The 19,733-nt window shown below is 32.8% G+C and overlaps 1 protein-coding gene across 1 annotated transcript in view; it reads left to right on the plus strand.

Annotated features, from left to right (window-relative positions):
- Positions 1-19,733, plus strand: part of RRP15 (ribosomal RNA processing 15 homolog) — a 50,171-nt gene that overhangs the window by 12,777 nt on the left and 17,661 nt on the right. The window contains exons 2-4 of the mRNA XM_074309187.1: positions 9,076-9,344; positions 12,099-12,196; positions 18,504-18,705. Coding sequence (XP_074165288.1) covers positions 9,076-9,344; positions 12,099-12,196; positions 18,504-18,705 — 569 coding nt within the window. The remainder of the gene's footprint in view (positions 1-9,075; positions 9,345-12,098; positions 12,197-18,503; positions 18,706-19,733) is intronic.

Genomic DNA, 19,733 nt, shown 5'->3' on the forward strand with positions numbered 1-19,733 from the left:
GGCAAGCAGTCTTATATATGTTAAATATATTACAGTATAATTTAGATACAATATATGTGTGTAGAACCGAATTTTTTGTTGCACAGGAAGAATTGGATTCAGAAGGTAAAAATAACAGTTTACATTCATTTCCCAGTCCTTTTCTGGATGTAGCTGGTTCTGTCCATCATTAATCAATTGGAATTGGATTAGCTCTTCTCTATGTTGAAGAAATCCACTTCCATCAGCATACATCCTCGTACAGTATCATTGTTGAAGTGTATAATGATCTTCTGGTTCTGCTCGTTTCACTCAGCATCAGTTGATGTAAGTCTCTCCAAGCCTCTCTGTATTTCTCCTGTTGGTCATTTCTTATAGAACAGTAATATTCCATAACATTCATATACCATAGTTTACCCAACCATTCTCCAATTGATGGACATCCATTCATCTTCCAGCTTCTAGCCACTATGAAAAGGGCTGCCACAAACATTTTGGCACATACAGGACCCTTTCCCTTCTCTAGTAGTTCCTTGGGGTATAAGCCCAGTAGTAGTATGGCTGGGTCAAAGGGTATGCACATTTTGATAACTTTTTGGGCATAATTCCAGATTGCTCTCCAGAATGGTTGGATTCTTTCACAACTCCACCAACAATGCATCAGTGTCCCAGTTTTCCCACAGCCCCTCCAACATTCATCGTTATTTGTTCCTGTCATTTTAGCCAATCTGACAGGTGTGTAATGATACCTCAGAGTTGTCTTAATTTGCATTTCTCTGATCAATAGTGATTTGGAACACTCTTTCATATGAGTGGAAATAGTTTTAATTTCATCATCTGAAAATTGTCTGTTCATATCCTTTGACCATTTATCAATTGGAGAATGGCCTGATTTCTTATAAATTAAAGTCAATTCTCTGTATATTTTGGAGATGAGGCCTTTATCAGAACCTTTAACTGTAAAAATTTTTTCCCAATTTGTTACTTCCCTTCTAATCTTGTTTGCATTAGTTTTGTTTGTGCAGAAACTTTTTAATTTGGTGTAATCAAAATGTTCTATTTTGTGATCAATAATGGTCTCTAGTTCTCCCTTGGACACAAACTCCTTCCTCCTCCACAAGTCTGAGAGGTAAACCATCCCATGTTCCTCCAATTTATTTATGATTTCGTTCTTTATGCCTAAATCTTGGACCCATTTTGATCTAATCTTAGTATGTGGTGTTAAATGTGGGTCCATGCCTAGTTTCTGCCATACTAATTTCCAGTTTTCCCAGCAGTTTTTGTCAAATAATGAATTCTTATCCCAAAATTGGGGATCTTTGGGTTTGTCAAAGATTAGATTGCTATTTTTATTCACTATCTTGTCCTGTGAACCTAACCTATGCCACTGATCAACTAGTCTATTTCTTAGCCAATACCAAATGGTTTTGGTGACTGTTGCTTTATAATATAGCTTTAAATCAGGTACACTTAGACCACCTTCCTCTGACTTTTTTTTCATTAGTTCCCTTGCAATTCTCGACCTTTTATTCTTCCATATGAATTTTGTTGTTATTTTTTCTAGGTCATTAAAATAGTTTCTTGGGAGTCTGATTGGTATAGCACTAAATAAATAGATTAGTTTGGGGAGTATTGTCATCTTTATTATATTCGCTCGGCCTATCCAAGAACATTGAATGTCTTTCCAATGATTTAAATCTGACTTTATTTTTGTGGCAAGTGTTTTGTAATTTTGCTCATATAATTCCTGACTCTCCTTTGGTAGATATATTCCCAAATATTTGATACTATCGACTGTTATTTTGAATGGAATTTCTCTTTGTATCTCTTGCTGTTGGATTGTGTTGGTAATGTATAAAAATCCTGAGGATTTATGTGGATTTATTTTGTATCCTGCGACTTTGCTAAAATTCTGAATTATTTCTAATAGCTTTTTAGCAGAGTCTTTGGGGTTCTCTAAGTATACCATCATGTCATCGTCACTTTTACTTCTAACCTATCTTTAAATTCATCTCCTTTCTCTACTCAAAAGCATTCTAATTCAGGCCTTCCTTATTTCTCAGCTTAATTATTGTGGTGGCCTCCTAATTGGTCTCTGTTAGGATTATTACTAGGTGCTAAGTGAGTTGTCTGGTACTTAACAATTCTCTAGTTCAGAGTTCACACCTTTAAAGGAGTTCAAACCTTTAAAGGAGTTCACTCATTGGTTCTTTAAAGAGCTCCCACAAGCCCAGGGAGTATCCACAAACCCATTCTCTGGGAAGATATAAGGAGCCAACATTGAGTGGGGAAGTCAGTCTGGAAGCAGTTTGCAGTGAATCAAGGGGAGAACTTCAGGGTAGCTCAAGAGATTCAGAGCCAGGATTCAGTGGATTCGCAAGTCCAGCAGATTCACAAGTCTAAAGGAAAAGCCTGCTTATGGACTTCCAGAAGATTCACAACTAGGATTGAATTCTGGGAAACCCACAATCCCACACTCTTGGAGACAGAGTCTGATTCATTCCCATGTCCTACCTTCGTGCTGGCTGGAGGCTTTGGATGAGGAGGGAGCTAGAGACTGAAGCTGGTTGGAGACATTCTGACAGGAACGAAAGTCAAGGCTGTCTCCAGAAGTTTCCCAAGAAAATCTGCCCCCAAGAGAACAATTTAGAGACAACAGAACATTCATAGGTCTCCCTGCCAGACTTTGCTAAAGATAGCTGAGAAAGTCTGATCAAACTATTTTCCTACTCAATAAATTGAGTGGCTCCTTGTTCCCTTTATTGTCAAATACAAATTCTTCTGTTTGGTTCTAAAGCCCTTTACAACTGTGATCCTCTGTTTTTTTAATCATGTCATTATTCACCTTTCTGGATTTTGTGTTCTGACAAAACTGTGCATCTTGATATTCATCATAAAGACTTTCTATCTCCTTTGTCTAGCACTTTGTACTGTCTCTTTTTTCCTAGAGTGTATATCTTCCCCTTGGTCTCTTAGGATTTTTTTTCTGTCAAAGTTTTGCTCATGGGCCACCTTCTCCTCGAAGCCTCTCTTGATCCTTTTAGCTGATAGTGACCTAACCATCCTAAATTTACCGTGTGTTTGTGTGTGGCTATCATGCCAATAATATGTTAGCTTCTTTGGGTCAGGTATTGTTTTCATTTATTATATTTGGATTCCCATTGATGAGTCCACTGTTTCACACATATTAGATACTTAATAAATACTTATTGTTAAGTTAATATCTTATTTTTTTTCACTGATAAATTTATTGAACACCACAGGGCCATGCGCTTATCAACTATTTCTGAATTTTAGTTAACTGTATAATGGTCTAGTCTATATCTTTCCATATTTTAACAAGAATTAATTGTCACATGCTTTGGTATGATCACTCATACCAAACTTTATTTATATCATTCCCCTGATGTCCCAGTTTAGTTACCCTGTTATATGGTTTTTTTTTTTTGTTTTTTTTTTGGTTTGTTAATGAAGCTATTCTTGGTTTTTGGTGACCACTGCTTCTTTTCCTACATGTTTATTAATTTATTTTGATTATTATATCCTAGAATCTTACTGGAGGTATAATTAAGGCTCACTGGTTCCTATACTCCCTTTTCCTTTATTTAATTTGAGGGAGGGAACCTGAAAACTCATTCACCCTTTTCTAGTTCTTCAGTACCTCTCTATGATCTTTTTGAGGATTAGAGCAAAGATGTACAATAGTCATTTTTAAAAGTTAAATTTTAAAAATTGAATTAATTGTGGGTTTTTTTTGTTAATTTAATCTTCAGCAACCACAAACGGATCAATATAAAAAAGGATTACTTGTGAACCTCCAACTAATTTTTCAGTTTATGTCTCCTTGAGAAATTTTTAAAATTCTTTTTTTTTTAAGTTGGGATCAGACACTGTCTTGATCAAACGTCTGAAGTTTTACTCAATTTCCTCTGCATCAGTTTGTATAAGTTCTCAAGTTTTTGCGTCATTTTTTATTGTTGTTTCTTAAAGCACAATAATATTCTATTACATTTAGTTAATTTTTTTTAAAGCTATTTCCCCTTTATTTTTTCCACTATAGCAAAAATTGCTGCTATAAATATGGGGCCTTTCCATTTCATTTTGACCTCTTTGGAACATATGCTTAATAGTAATACCCAGTTAAAGAATATGTCTAAGTTAGAGCATGGAGCAAATAGTAAAAAGTTAAAGAGAATCAAATTCTTGACTCATATAAAGACAAACTTCTTTATAGAGCTGTCCAAAATTAGAATGGGCTACATTGAAAAGTTTAGATGCTGATTATAATTTAATATGGGAGTAGAGTATTATTATATAGAAAGGATTCCTGATTAGGTATGAGTTAAAAACTGAGTGACCTCAAAGGTCTTTTCAAACACTTAAATTTTTTGAAACCTTTTTCTTAGTGTAAAAATAAAAAAGTCTTTACCTTTAGTTTTTCTAGTTTAGTTTTGTCTAGAGCTATATTTAAATAGAACATAGTGGTAAACTGTTTTTTTTTAAAGTATATAAGCTAGCAAACTACTGAGTCTTAAATTGAAGGTTTATCTGCCTCTTTGCAGTACCAGTGAAGATGGCTTATGACATAATTTTAGAGAAAAGTAGAATGAAATTCTTATTGCTTTCTGAATTGTTTTCTCTAAATAGTGTCTTCCCTTTTATTAGTCTGGGACTATTTCTCTCTTTTACCCCTTACTGTTCATTCCAGAAAGAGCTTAAAGAAAGTTTCCTAAGAACCCAAATAAGTAAGGCCAGGACTATGGGGAGGTGATTGGCTCTTTTACTCTTTAAACAAACAACCCAAATAAAAACAAAACAAACAAACAAAAAAAAACAAGTGCAAACTTTTTTCACTTTTATTCTATTGTCAATGTTTGATCAGAGTCTGGGAATAACTTATGATAGAAATAGTTCTTCAGGAAATGAGCTTAAGTACAAGATAAGCATATTTCTTTTCCTTTCTCTTCCTTTTACCTCTTCTTTCCCCCTCTCCTCCTCCATTTGCAAATAGTTTTTATGTGGGGAATTTCCAGGAATGGATGGCAACAGGTTGCTCTTTCCATCTAAATATATTCTTGAGAAAAAAAAAATATTTAGGAAGCAATGATGTAGTAATTTTATACAGTAACTATTGTTTGTATACAATGTGTATTGTAATTCAATCACAGTTTGGTATACTTTTAGGATATAAGGCAATGGAATTGGAAAATGAGCTTTTGAAAATTCTGAAATACTTCAAGGAACTATGATTTCATAGCCTTTCTAAATGTCTTTGTAGACTATAAGTCGCTCTGGTTGAAAACTGTGTGACTTATTTTTTTCTCTTATCTGGTAGTGACCTCTCCAAATATATAACTATCCTAGCCTTTAGATGACTGATGTTTTTTTTAACTTTGTATCTTCATGACCACAGACTAGGATTTTAGTTTAGAAATATTGGGCAGTGACATGAGACTGTAGGGCTTGGAGTCTGGAAGACCTGGGTTCAAAATAGGTCACAGACACTTATTAGGTACATGTCCATGGCAAGTCCCTTTACTTCTGTTTGCCTCAGTTTCCTTACCCATAAAATGGTTATAATAATAGTACCTATTTATAAGGTTGTGAGGATCAAATGAGAAAGTTATAAAAAGCTTAGCACACTGTCTGGCACATGGTAAGTGCTATATAAATGTTGGCTATTATCATTCTTATTATTTGATTAAAATTAGTGATCATAAAGTTTTAGGTAAAATGTGCAAACATATAAATGAGTGTACTATGCACAATGTCTGAAATGTCCCAAAAGTAAATAACTGATTTGGAAGAAAAAAGGGAGATTGAGCAGAAAAGGGGGAAAATATGGGGGAGGGGAAAGGTGGAAGAAAGCAGGTAAGCATTAGGTGAAATGTAGTTGAGTATTAAGCAACTTCTGCAGTATATCTGGAAAAGATTAATTTTCTTAGAGCCCACTTATGAATCAAACAGAACAAAAACACTAGGTGTCAGTGTTGTAGTTTTAACATTTTCCAAGAAGCTGTTTGTCAGAGATTTTTTTACTCTCAGACACCAGAATATACTTTAAAATGATAGACATAATCTCTTATTGGGTCACTTGCCCTTGCTATTTTATAAAAAGGAAAACAAAAACTTATTTACTTTTGAAAACATCCTTCATGATTGTGGGAAGTAAATATTAGCAGATTAGTTAGCCTTGTGTTTATCCTTAAACTGCAGCTTGTGTCCTTTAATAGTAAATACTCATAAGTACTCATGAATTTCATGTTTGTGTGAATTAAGAGTCATTGTAGAAACATTTCTTATTAGTGGGCTTCCCCCTAGATAATTAATTTTTCAACCCAGACTTACAATGAAATAGAAGAAATCAGGTTGAAGTTGTTAAATGACTGCTTCTCACCCTTGTTCTTTCTCCTAATTTGATACTGATCTTGACCATTGCCCTTACCAATTGATAGTCTATATCTATAGACTTCTAATTCTGATAGACTTTAACATCAATAACAATTGCTTTCTTATCTACTGAGATATAGTCAGATTCAAGCATTGGGATGCTTGGTGCTCACAGAGCTCAGCACTTCCCAACTTTCTTTTGGTAGATTATCATCTGCATAAATAATAAGCAGAGAGATGTTCCCCACATGTGTTAACTGATGTGTAAAATGTCTTTTTCTTTGTTCTTAATAATTATGTTCCTTTGTAGAGGATGAAGTCCTCAGGATATCCCTGTTTTAGGGTAATGGATGTTGATCACATCAATCCTCAAAATATCTCAGCTCCTTTAGTGAGATCTGCAATTATACAAAGGAAATTAGTCTAATGATCTCTTTGGGAAAAACTAAATGGAGTAAAAAATGCTTATTTTCCAGGATATGACATGTAGTTTTAGAGGCAGTCCATTGAATTGTACCTTTGGGAATGCCCAATACTTGGGCAGCAAACTGGACCCCAAATTGAATGGTAGAAGGGAAGGGAGCCTACTAGTCCAAACTTGAGAAATTGCACAGTTCAATGATGGTCTACTACTCTTCATCCATCTTTTAAAAATTATATATATATATAATATATATATAATATACTGCCCTACTACTATTTATCCATCTTTAAAAAAACTATATGTATATATATTATGTATATAATATACATAAAATGATAAACTTTAAAAATCATATAAAACATAAAATTTAAAATTATATGTAAATATATAAATAAAAAATTTTTAAATTATATAACATTTAAAAATATATAAAATTTAAAAAAAAATCTTAGAATAGCACCAACATTGAAAAATTGCAGTAGAGATACACAGTGGATGCATGATCCACAGTTCATTTTCAGTGATAACCCAAGTGCAAAAAATGTTAGAGGTGACAAAAATTATGAAAGGATATAGGCTGATCAAGTAATTTGATAGAGAATTTACAAATGAATAGTTCATGTTATATGTGGTATTCTCAAATGAGGATATGTTAGTAAGAGCCTTTGTAGAGAATTTGTAGTACAGTGTATAAATATTGTGCTGAAGGTTTCCCCTTGTTCCTTCAGAAGGGATGGAAGGAATAATGTTTTGCAGTTCTAAAGTGTAAATGGTGATATTTACCCGTATTTCTAAGTAAGATCAAAACTTATTGTTTTCATTTTTTTGGGAACTGCACGATGCCAAAAGCTTTCTGTCTAAAAGAACTTAAAAGTAAAACCCTAGTTAATGGGATTTATTCTCATTTTAGTTACTCTCTGTATTTAGCCATTAGTATGTTTGTAGTTACTACTACATAGTAGTATATGAAGCTATGTATGTAGATTTATACATTTATATAGCTTTTAACATGGACAACTTTAGCTTTACAAATTAGATATTACAATTAGATACTGTATCACCACTTTATTATAGATGAAAATATGGATCAGAGATATGTTACTGATTTTTATACATGTATATGATGGTAAAGCCCAGATTCAGAATCATAAAAAAACCTGGAATAGATTTTTAGAAATTCTCAGATGAAGGAACTGAGTCCCCAAATTAGGTAACTTGCCCAAAGTAGAACAGTTACTAGATGTCAAAGCTTAGAGGCAGGTTTTTTTTTACTCTCAAGTCCAGTATTTCTTCTGCTACTTCCATATTTTTAGGATTGGGATTGGGATTCTGGGTAGTTTTCTAGTAGAAGTAAAGCAAAACTGAAAGGTTTTATAAAAGAAAGAAATTAATTAATATTCATATAGGATATTCATAGTAATACCACAGAAAAATCTTTTAAGATGTCCTTTTTGTTTTAGAGGAGAAAAAAGAACAAAATTTACTGGATTGAGTATAATTTATTGATTGAAGACTGTACAAGAGTGTTGAGAGCTAGTGACATGGAAGATTTGGAAAAAGGCCTGACTTATCTTTCATTTATGTCAGTTTTCTTTTCAGCTCCAAAATGACAACCAAAATGTTAATGAGCCAATATTAGTATAGTGTATTTCTAATTTGTTACCAAAATTCATTTCAGAACAAAATTCTTAGGCAGATGTAAGTAGAATATTTTCCAACTAAGTGCAATTTTTGCTTCATCTGATCTCAGAGTATTTATGCTTATTTTAAGTGGTTGCTAGATATTCTTACTTGTTTTATATGTATTTATGTACCAAGCTGAAAATTCCTTAAGGCAGAAACTAAAGAGGTGTTTTTTTTTTTTTTTTTTTATTTCCCCAAATCCTTGATGTTTATTAGATGAATGAATAAATTTTTATAACAATTATAGAGTAAAAAATAATAAGATTAATATCTGAAATACCTCTTTTAAGAAACATGATGAGAATAATATATTATAAACCAACAAATTCAAACATACCTGGCAAATATATTTCCTCTAAAATATTTTCTTTCTCTTCTCAGTTCAGTCTCCTCATCTAATATACTTAGCATCTCACTATTTTCAGTTGTGCATTATGATTTCATGACTAGACAACTTCAAGGGGCATAAAATTTCCTACATCTGCTCAGATTCCTGATTTTGAACTTAAGACTATCTACTTCCATTGCAAATAGATAGACTACATTTCCTGAATCTTCACCTAGCATAGCAATGTTAATATGTTTTCTTTTCTTTTAAGATTCTGTAGGAAGCTTGGAAGTTTCCAAAGACCATTTTTCTTCTGATGAAGCAATTGAAGGTGATAATGAAGATGATACAGCTTATGACAAAGAAAATGAGAGTGCAGCAGAATCTAATGTTGGGACTAATGCAGGCTGGGCAGATGCCATGGCTAAAATTCTTAACAAAAAAATTCCTAAAAGTAAGCCCACTATCCTCATCAAAAACAAAGAGCTGGAGAAGGAAAAAGAGAAAGAAAAACAAGAGAGATTGGAGAAAAGAAAACAGGTGTGTCTTAACAGTTGTTTTGTAGATTAAATTATGGCTATTTCATTTCTTATCAGTGCCTAATTATTTCTTTCTGTGTCCATTTACATAGTTTTGGGGGGGCTTTGTTTTTACTTTTTTGGTGAACACAATTTTGTTCCTTCTGTTAATCATATTCCAAATTTAAAAAATTAAATTCTGAGGAAACTTCACATTTATCAGTTTAAAACTTAAACATATAAATCACTTAGTTTAGAGTTAAAATTTTAGTTCCTGGCAATAAATAAGTTATTCATTGAATTGTGCATATGTTTCCTGAACTTGATTCTGAAATGGCCTTTTGAATACATTGTGTATTCTTAGGATTAGCAGATTGGTTTCTCTCTTGAGTTGAAATTGTAATTTGTAAAGTTTATATATGAGGTCTCAAATGAGAGATGGCTTGCAATTTCGTAAACTTTACTTGTTCACTGCTAGATAAACTTGAACAGAGTCTGCCTTTCATTACATCAATGTCAGTACAATTTTAAAAAATGTGGTTCTTTGATCAGAGACCAAAATAGGTCATAAATTCATGCATTTATATTCTGGTGGCTACTATAAAAACACCATAGTTTTATGAAGGCTTTTAAAAATCTCTTTCATATTTGATGATGAAAGTTAATTATGTAAGAAATTGAATTTTTCAGGAGATAGTACCAACTATCTGTTGGGGAAAGACAGCTTTACTTGTATGTGTTGAAATTATGTAAAGAATCCCCTTATGCTGATGTAAAAGGCTATTGCCCAAAAAACCTCTGTTTTAAAAACAAAAGAAAATGAGAAAATTCAGAGTCACTGAGGACCTCCATGCTATGATAAAGCATGTTATGTTCATAATAGTGATTACTGTATTTAAGACTGTATGGTGGCAGAAATTTTTCTTTTCTTTTTTTTGGTCAGAATCTATCATTATTTCAAATTTCATTGAGGATGAGAACAACTTGAAAGTTTTCAAGTTTTTGTGATGTCTTTTGTATTAAAGTTAAAAGTTTTGTTTTATTCTCAGCATGGAAATAGAAGAATTTGATCTCCAAAATTGGGAAGAGATTGGAGAAGCTTGAAAATGCTTTCTATTTTTGTCTTAGTTTAATTTAGGAAGGTTGGCTTAATTTTAAATGTAAAGTATCTTAAGTTTTCAGAATTTTACCCATTTGAAAAACAGTGCAAAGTAAATACATTTTATTTTGGATATAAACAGGTCTTTGCTTCCTTCATCAAGGTAGATTGTTGAAATTTGGTTGTGTCACTATATTTTAGCTAAGATGGATACTATGTGGTTAGAGGGGGCATGGATTACTTCAGAGAGAAGTCAGGAAAGTAGAGTGGTATATGCTTGCTAAAAAATGTTTGCCATTTCAGTGCTGCAGTGGAAATCTAGTGTAGGATTCTAATTTGAAAAGGATTTTGCTGTGAATTATGAGATCCTCCAAATGCTTTCATTATGAATAACCTTGTGCTGGTTGCATCAACAAACACTGGAATACTACAAATTTTCCTGAAAGAGATGAATAACTTTTCAAAAGAGTTGGGCCTCACAATCCACATAGGAAAGACTAAGTGGATGAAGAAATTTTATTGACTAGATTTTGACATAAATTTGGATGGACAACTTATAGGGAACTGTGACAGACAATAGTGATGGACAACAAAGTAGGACCAGAATTGAAGAAGAAGCTAGATTCCCTATGTGAAATTGCAAAGTCTTTTAGTGAATCCAAGTTTCTATAGTAACAAAATTTCATGTTTTAATACTAGCGTTCTAGCTCTGTTTCTGTATTATAAGACAGAATATAGTAGGCCACAAAGAATTTTTAAGTAAATGTCACATAGGACAATGGGGAGTTGAACAGACTGAAACATATAAGTACTGAAGAAGAAAAGAACCAATGTATGAGAGGAAGAGAAGATTGATTTTTCACCTTGTGATGAAGGCAAGAGAGGACATTTAGACAACCAGAAGTTCCCAATGGCATCCTTGTGATGTCAAAAAGAATCAGTATAAGTTTCTGGAACATAGAAGGATTTCCCTGTGGAAAACTAATAGGCATTTACAGAAGTCCCAGAGGATGAGCAAGTGTGGATGGGCTGTGATCTGCATTGTTGACATGAACTTTCAAGACACAGAAACAGCAGATCCACTTCAGTTTTTCAGAGTTGTAAAGTAGTTATGATTCTGAATTTTGATGAATATCTAGGTTGGAGTGCTTAATCTGTTTTTGTATTTTGAACCTTTTGAGCAGTCTGGTGAAAATAATGTTTTTAAATGCTCATAATAAAATAGTATTTAAAAGGAAACCAATTATATCAAAATACAATTATCAGTGTATTGGGTTTAAAGAATGCTCAGGTTAAGTATCCTTGACTCAAGTCTTTTTTGTACATATTCATAATGTATATAGATGTTTTAAAACTTTGATGAAGAAGATGACCCTTTGGTAGGCTTATCTTCCTGTTCTCTGAGTTGATGTGGGGTTCTTACCTCATACCCTGTTCTGCCTTGAATGGATAAGTATACTGGCAATCATACAAGCTCCTGCTGTGCAAGAAAGTAAAGACCCTGACACAAATTCATTTGGGGTTTTTGTATGACATAGCTGAGTGCTAAACATAGACTCTGTGAGCTGAACCCCTAAAAATATAATTTTAAAAAACCCCAACAACTAAGCCAAAATAATTGTCAGAGTACATTTTCAAAAATGTCTAACGTTCTTTCACATGATATTTATAACACAGCTTGATAAGAAGCGGGAGTGGGAAATGATGTGCAGAGTAAAGCCAGATGTTGTCAAAGACAAAGAAGTAGAGCGGAATCTTCAGAGAATTGCTACAAGGTAAGAAAATGTTCTTTTGCTTTTTAAAAGATATATAAAAACTGGCATAAGTAATATGTTTCTAATTAGTTTTAACTCTTAATAGGGAGTCAAATGATTTATGTGTGTATGTATATATCTGTTTATTTGGTTTGGATTTATCCAAAGATTTAAGTCTTATGAAAATATTAGAGTTTAGATAAGAATATATAATTTCCTTAATGCTCAGTCACATAAATGATGCTTCACCTTTTATCATGTTTTCATATTTCTCTTGAAATGATTCAACAAATTTATACTACTCAACTATTTTCTGTGGATTAAGCTCATAGCAAGCACATACTATACTGATTTTCTTGAGAGTATAATAATAATTATTTTAATACTAGTGAGAGTCACCTTTCTCATGGGCCTTTAAAAACTGATTGGAACCTTAGAGTTGATTTCTTTCAAACTCTTCATTTTACAATCAAAGAAAGTTGAGTTCCAGAAAGTTTCAGCAATTTATTTAAGATTAGTAGAGAACCAAGATTCTCCCCCTTATTTTGTGTATAGAACACACATATTAACGCTTGTTCTAAATCTAGCCAGAAGATTTGAAGTTGTAATGAAATCAAATAGCTACTCACAGACTCTTCTTGGATAGGCAGCTGATTTGGCAGAGTCAGTTTTATTGTGTATCCAGAAACTAAAGAAACATCTTTTAATGGGATAATTATTAGACCGGTTTGCCTTTCGGTAATCGTTTAGTATTTTTAATTTTACAAAATTACAGACTTTTCTTAAAACATACCTGCTTGGAAGTTAATGAATTATTATTAACTTCATTTTATAGAAGAGAAAATTGAGATTCATATCTAATAAGTGTCAGAGCTGTGAATCAAACCTTGGTCTGCTTACTCAGACCTTTTGTCAGTGATATATTTCCTTTTTCATGGATTGCTTATAAAGAGTAAAAACAAAGAGGTCATTCTAAATATTTTAACTTATACATCAAAAATTAAGCAAAAAATTCTATGAAGAATTCAAAATTATTAAAAAATAAAAATCACAGACATTTGGTTACTCAATAATAATTTCAGAATTGGTTGTCTATGGATAGTCAAACTACTTATTAGTTAAAGCATATTTCAAAATCAATAATAAAACAGAAAAAAAAAAAAAAGATAAAAATAAGGTATTGATAACTCATAGAATCAGATTAGATTGCACCCAATCTGATGAAACCAATTGTCGGTTGAGGATTATGAAACGGGTGAAAAAAGATGTTTGTTGACCACATTTCGGTTTCTTAGAGAAATTTAATAATGCCGTACAAAAACCACAATAAGGAGGTTGTTCTCAAAAACTTTTTTCATTCAGCAAACATATCTCCTTGCCAAACAGACACATGGCAGGTAAGTACAGATTTAGAAACTAAGCTAATTTGTGTGTGTGTGTGTGTGTGTGTGTGTGTGTGTGTGTGTGTGTGTGTGTGTGTGTGTGTGTGTGTGTAAAACATTGTAGAAGATACCAATAGATTCTATTTTCTCAAGCTTTTTACAAAAGGTAAAATTTATGTGGTTGAGGGGACTATGAGTCTGCCAAGAGATTGAAGACCTTCCTAAGACATCATGAAAAGAATTTTGATTGAGTATAAGAAAGATCAGTCATTGAAATAAATGTGCCAATATTTCATTCTTATCAATAATAGTACAACCACTACCTTATTTATTCTATTGTCTTCATACAGTACAGTGCATTACAGTAGGTCAGGAAGACTTGTTCATGACACCTAAAATGAATGACTGAAGAGGGATAACCATATGCCAAACAAATCTTTTTTGTAAGAGATCCCATTTTAAGAATATGTTTTTCTAGAGTTCTGAAGTTCCATGTTAAGATTGAAAAAGATGACAAAAGTATGCTTTCTTTTTACCCTTCCTCCTCCAAATGGCCACAAAGAAATCAGAACCCACTAATCAGGCCTTATGTATACTCTCTCATCCTTAAAAAATCGTTTACGTACAGTGATCTGTACATACATTAAGGATATCCTCAACAAAAACATAAGAAGGGAATAGAAAGGTTTCTGCAGACAGCCACATAGCTAAGAGGTTTATTTGATTTTTATCTTTAATGGTTTGATTTGGTAGAACCAAGTACATCTTTAAAGTATCTCCTCAACCAGAGTGTCTCTCATGAAATAAAAAAATATTTTATGACAACTGCTGTAGTGAAATATGTAGTCACAGAATATTTTTAGTAGATTATATGATATGTAGTTGGATGGATAACCATTAGTATATATGTTAAGTTCTATAAGTTGTTAGATTGGTGGGCCAAGAATTAAATAGCAGCAGGAGGAAAAGCTTAGGTTGCATTATGTTGGGGAAAGTTTCATTAATCCCAATCTTTTATAATTCATGCTAGTAATTGTTATGAATTATGTTTATGACAATAAAAGGGGACAGGGTGAAGAGAAGAAAATCATTTTTGTGTAACATAAGCTATGTGCTAAGCACTTACAAATACTATTTTATTTTATTTTTACAACAACAAGGCAAGTTTGGTACTATTATTAACACCCTTTTACAGATTAGAAAACTGAGACTACAGAGGTTAAGTGACTTGCTCCTGGTCTCATAGCTTGTAAATTCCTGAGGCTAGATTTTTTTTTTTTTTTTTTTTTTTTTTTTGCTTCTAAATTCCTGAGGCTAGATTTAAATGCAGATCTTCTTGACTCTAAGTCTAGACTTCTATTCATAGCTATCTCTATAACACATGATAATATATGCCACTTGGTTTGCTAACTGCTGCAGAAGTACCATTTTAAACTCATATTTCCTTTGTTAATTCTCTAAAAGTCATATTAAATCTGCAGATGACTGAAAATTGTAGGTACTGGGAAACTAAAAGGTATATGGTAAATGTAAGTCATTTCTAGCATTATACCAACAGTGGCTTATACATGAAAACTGAGATATATCTACTCACTGAGTAGATATAACTGGAAAAGGGGGTGGGCCAGTTGTATAGAGTAGATGAATGGATGGATAAATGATGTCAAGAATAATAAATGAATGAGTACTAGGGCTGTCCATGTACCTTGGAATTATTATTAAATAAGTGTAGTGCATTCTTTGGGACATTAGAATCAGCCTTTGAAGAATTTATATGATGAAATGAATAATAATGACACAAGATAAGAGTGGGTTGTAGAAGACATGATTTATGCTAGAGTAGAGTTAAAATCTACATTGAGGTGTTTTTTCATCCATTCATTCATGGAGCCATTGAAGGTTTTGTTTTTGTTTTTGTTTTTGTTTTTGTTTTCTGAAAAGATTTCTCCCTTTTTTCCCCCTTCATGCCTTGTTTGTAAATTGATTTTTTTTTTTTTTTTAATCATCATTCAGCCAGCAAATATTTGTTAAACCCTATTTGTGAGTCTGGAGAAACAGCACCATAAAAGAAGACAGTCTCTGACCCCTAGGAACTTAATTTTTTGCAGAAGACAACATATAAGAAATATAAATAAAATAAACACCCAAGGAATGTGAAAATGAAGGGAAGATGTTATTAGTTGGAAGGATCAGGTAAAACCTACACAGCAAGTTCTACTGAAGCTGTGAACTTATAAAGAAACGAGTGATTCTGAGAAATAGAGGTGAGCAAGGAATTCCCTCTAGTCATGGTGGATATTCTATGCAAAGGCACAAAGATGAGAAGATGAGAATTAGAATGGTGTGTATGAATAGAAAGAAGGTTAGAGCATTAGCTAGACTAGTACATATATGAATGGAATAATACATATTTATCCTTTGTCTCTGAATCCCTGAAATCTTCTCTCTGCCTGACAGCCTTCTCACCTTAGAAGATTCTTGTATCTTTCTTCTAGTAAATTCCTTACAAAATTTCCCTGTTGAACAAGTTGCCAGACCAGTAATTTTAATTTATAACAGGGTAGATTATAAGGACATAAATAATATAGACAAAATAAATGTAAAGAGAATAAATACAGATATATGTAAAGTTGTTAAATAAAAAAATAGTATGAGGGAGAGGGCATGAATGGAGGTGAGGGAAGCTTCCTGAAAAAGCTTCACATAGAAGAACTTGAAGGAAGAGATCATTGAGGAGGGAGTTCATTCCAAGAAATAGATGTAATTGGGAGAGAGTTTTCTGAATAGGTGAGAGTGATATTTTGGAAGTTGTGTGGAATATTGATTGGAAGAGGCAATTTAAAACAGTAAGACCAATCAGAAAACTGTTATAGCAATGTAAGGAGAAATGATAAGAGCCCAAACTAGAGTATTAACTAGTAATAACTAGTACAGAGAAGGCAGCGAATGCAAGATTTATTGTAGATTTTGAATTGGTGACATATACATTGTATCTGGGGTGATCTGTTGCCCCAGTGGCTGCTCATTTCCCTTGGACACAGATTGGCTCAGCCAGAAGAATTCTCAGAAATGGTTTCCAAAACCATTCACATTAGAAAAAGAAACAAAAAACAAAAACACTGAAGTGAGTAAAAACATTTAAAATAAAATAAGCACTTTAAATTATAAACTGGATTTATTTATCTGAAACTGTAAAAGAGTGATCTTTTTGAAACAGATATCCCTAGGATGCTCTAAAGTTGTGAATTTTATATTACTACAACTCCAAAGGATTAAAATTAGGAATGACTAAAAGACAATGCAGAAATTAATGGTTGATGTAAAATAAGCTACAGTACATATATAATAAATACTTTTGCTCAACAAGTTGTGAGGAAGAACAGTGAAAAAATGTATTCAACTCCTCAATGGAGGAGGGAGTATTTTACCCCATGGCTTGTATCTTATTCAGTTCTGGGGATCTGACCCCAAAAGGTTTATTCATTTATTTGTTTTTGCTTGTTAATGACTCATCAAGATTTCTCTAGGGAAATCTTTAAAGAAAAACTTAGATGTGTGACTCATGTGGGTGACAGAGTTTCTTTTCTCATAAAGTTACACAATGTCTAATAGGTGTATTGGGAATGGACCAATTTTTATTTCCTTAGCCAGAGAAAATGTATTAGGCAAAAAGGGCTCAAAGTGAAGCATAAACAGATATAAACTATTTGAACAGTTTGTTGTATATCTAGTTCTCCAGAAAGTAAAAACCCTTGGATATTTTTCACTCCCCTCATAACAATACTATCTGAGAAATCTATATTAATTTTTGTAGAGTGTTTGCAGGGTTCAAATCTGCCTACACATGACTTTTTTTTTCAGCTAGAGGATCCTCCTTTTGGTACTTTTTTTTGCCAGGCTTTGTGCTGCTCTGGAAGATTTTTTTTTTTTTTTTTTTTTTCCTTCAGTTGACTATTGCACAGCTCATGGACTCAGGACTACTCATTAGGTATCCTCCAAGGCTAGGAAGGTCCATGTCTCAGTTTCTCTAGTCATTGACATCAATTAGAAAAGGAAACAAAAGCAGCAAGAATTCAAGGTCTAAGAAATTCTTAATTTCAGTCTTCTATGGGTAATCTTATCTACCATGACCCTGTATTATAACTTCTTACTTCTGCAGTACTGGAGCGCTAATATAAAAGTCCAAGGACTATAAAGAATATGGAAAAAGTCCTAAATAGAAAAGTTTAGAGACAACAGAGGGAAGAAGTTCCTCTGATAAGATTTGGTTGCCTGTCATCTTCAGGGGAGCCCTCATTACTGAGGACCACTAAGGAATTTTCAATATTCTCCCACAAGGGACTAATAGCATGTTTGGTTAAATGAGAGATAACCCCTTCTGACAAAGTTCCAAGCTCTTTATAGTAAGCAGATGGGAAAGACTCATCAAATTGAGCATGGATTCTCCTGAGCAGCCCTACTTTAGAATTTTGGAACAGTAGATTGCAAATATGGTATGACCATGTAAACAGACAGCCCTTTTTGCCATAAAATATAAAAAGACCTAGATAAAGGCCTTATTAAGCACAATGGAAAAATATTGGCAAGAATCACATAAGATGACATGGGGTTTATGATTGATGTTGTTAGTATGGGGAAATCTCCATCTCTAGAAAGAAACAAATCCATTGAAATATTCCATAATTCTTCCATTACTAGTAATGATAATCTAATGTTAACATACAACTTGAATTCTAGCATACTGTTTATACCTTGAAAACCATATAATTCATCCTAATAGTGATTTTCATTTTTAATAGCATCAGAGTGTGACTTGGGAAAAATGGTAGCTAGAATTATGATTTTTTTTTTTTTTTTTTTTAATGCATCCAAGTACAGTTTTCTGGCTGTAATTGTCTTTTATTATTACTTAATTAGAATGGGGGGGGGTGTTGCCTAATCTGCAGGGGTGTGGTGCAGTTATTCAATGCTGTTCGGAAGCACCAGAAGAATGTTGATGAAAAACTGAAAAAAGTTGGAGGTTCTGTGAGAAAACGTGCAAAGTTGATGTCGACAGTCACCAAGAAAGATTTCATTAGTGTTCTCAGAGGAGTAGATGAAAGCAAAGACAGCAGGAGTTCCACAAGCCAAAATTCAAAAGACAAACAGGTAAGAAGAACTTGCTCTCTAAGGTGAATGTTTTTGTACCCATGAATAAAATTTATGCCTTTTATCTTGTGTCATTTCAAATAAGTTTATGTTGCCTAGAAACATCAGTGCATTAAGAAGTATGAGAACTTCAAAAACAATGGAAAATGTAACATTATTATCATTAATAATATTGTAACAGTTATATATTCTCCTTCCAGTTGTGCTTAGTGTACAGTAGGGAAGAATAAGAAATGTAAACATTACAGCATTAAATTTTTAAAGCCTTTCCTTGTTCTTCCATCATCCCTATCAGTATAAATTCATGATGCATACGCTAGCAATTATTCCTGATAAGTAACAACTGTATAACATGATACTCATTTTTTTTTTTTTAGCAGTTTTGGGGATTCTGGTCCCATACTAATTTGTATACCCTTTCATTGACTTTTTAGGAAGTAGCAGTATAGAAGTAACCAGCAACATTTATCTATTTTTGGAACCATCAATTACAAGACAACTTTGTTTCTCATTGCTCTATATTTTAAAAGTGAAATGACGACATTTAGACAACATGTAGACTCATGCATTTTGTTCATTTGGGCATACAGAAGCATATCCACAGTACAGCTTCATATTTCTTAGGAAATAACTTGGCCTGTAGTTTAGAAAAATAAAATGAGTTGAGTTCTTGGAGATCATGATGATATGTTGCCTGTATTGTTTATCAGTTAGTTTTATGGGTTAAGGTATTTTTACATATATTTGACAGAGAGAAAAGAGTTATAAATTTTTATTCATTACCTTTATATCACAAGCTAGATTCTCTAGGTTTGTTGAACTAAAGTCATAATATATAATTTTGATTATTATAAAAAGGTTTAACCCTCGGTAGTTTGCTTTAGAAGTTACATAAAATGAATGCTTCAGATGCATGTTCCTATTCTAGAAATTATACTTTTTTTAAAAATACATTTTAAATACATATTTGCATTTATATTCTGACTTTGATGTGCTTGGTAGTAGTGAAACAGTTCTTTTGTCACTAA

The sequence above is a fragment of the Sminthopsis crassicaudata genome, chromosome 4 (assembly GCF_048593235.1).
Source record: "Sminthopsis crassicaudata isolate SCR6 chromosome 4, ASM4859323v1, whole genome shotgun sequence".
Taxonomy (NCBI): domain Eukaryota; kingdom Metazoa; phylum Chordata; class Mammalia; order Dasyuromorphia; family Dasyuridae; genus Sminthopsis; species Sminthopsis crassicaudata.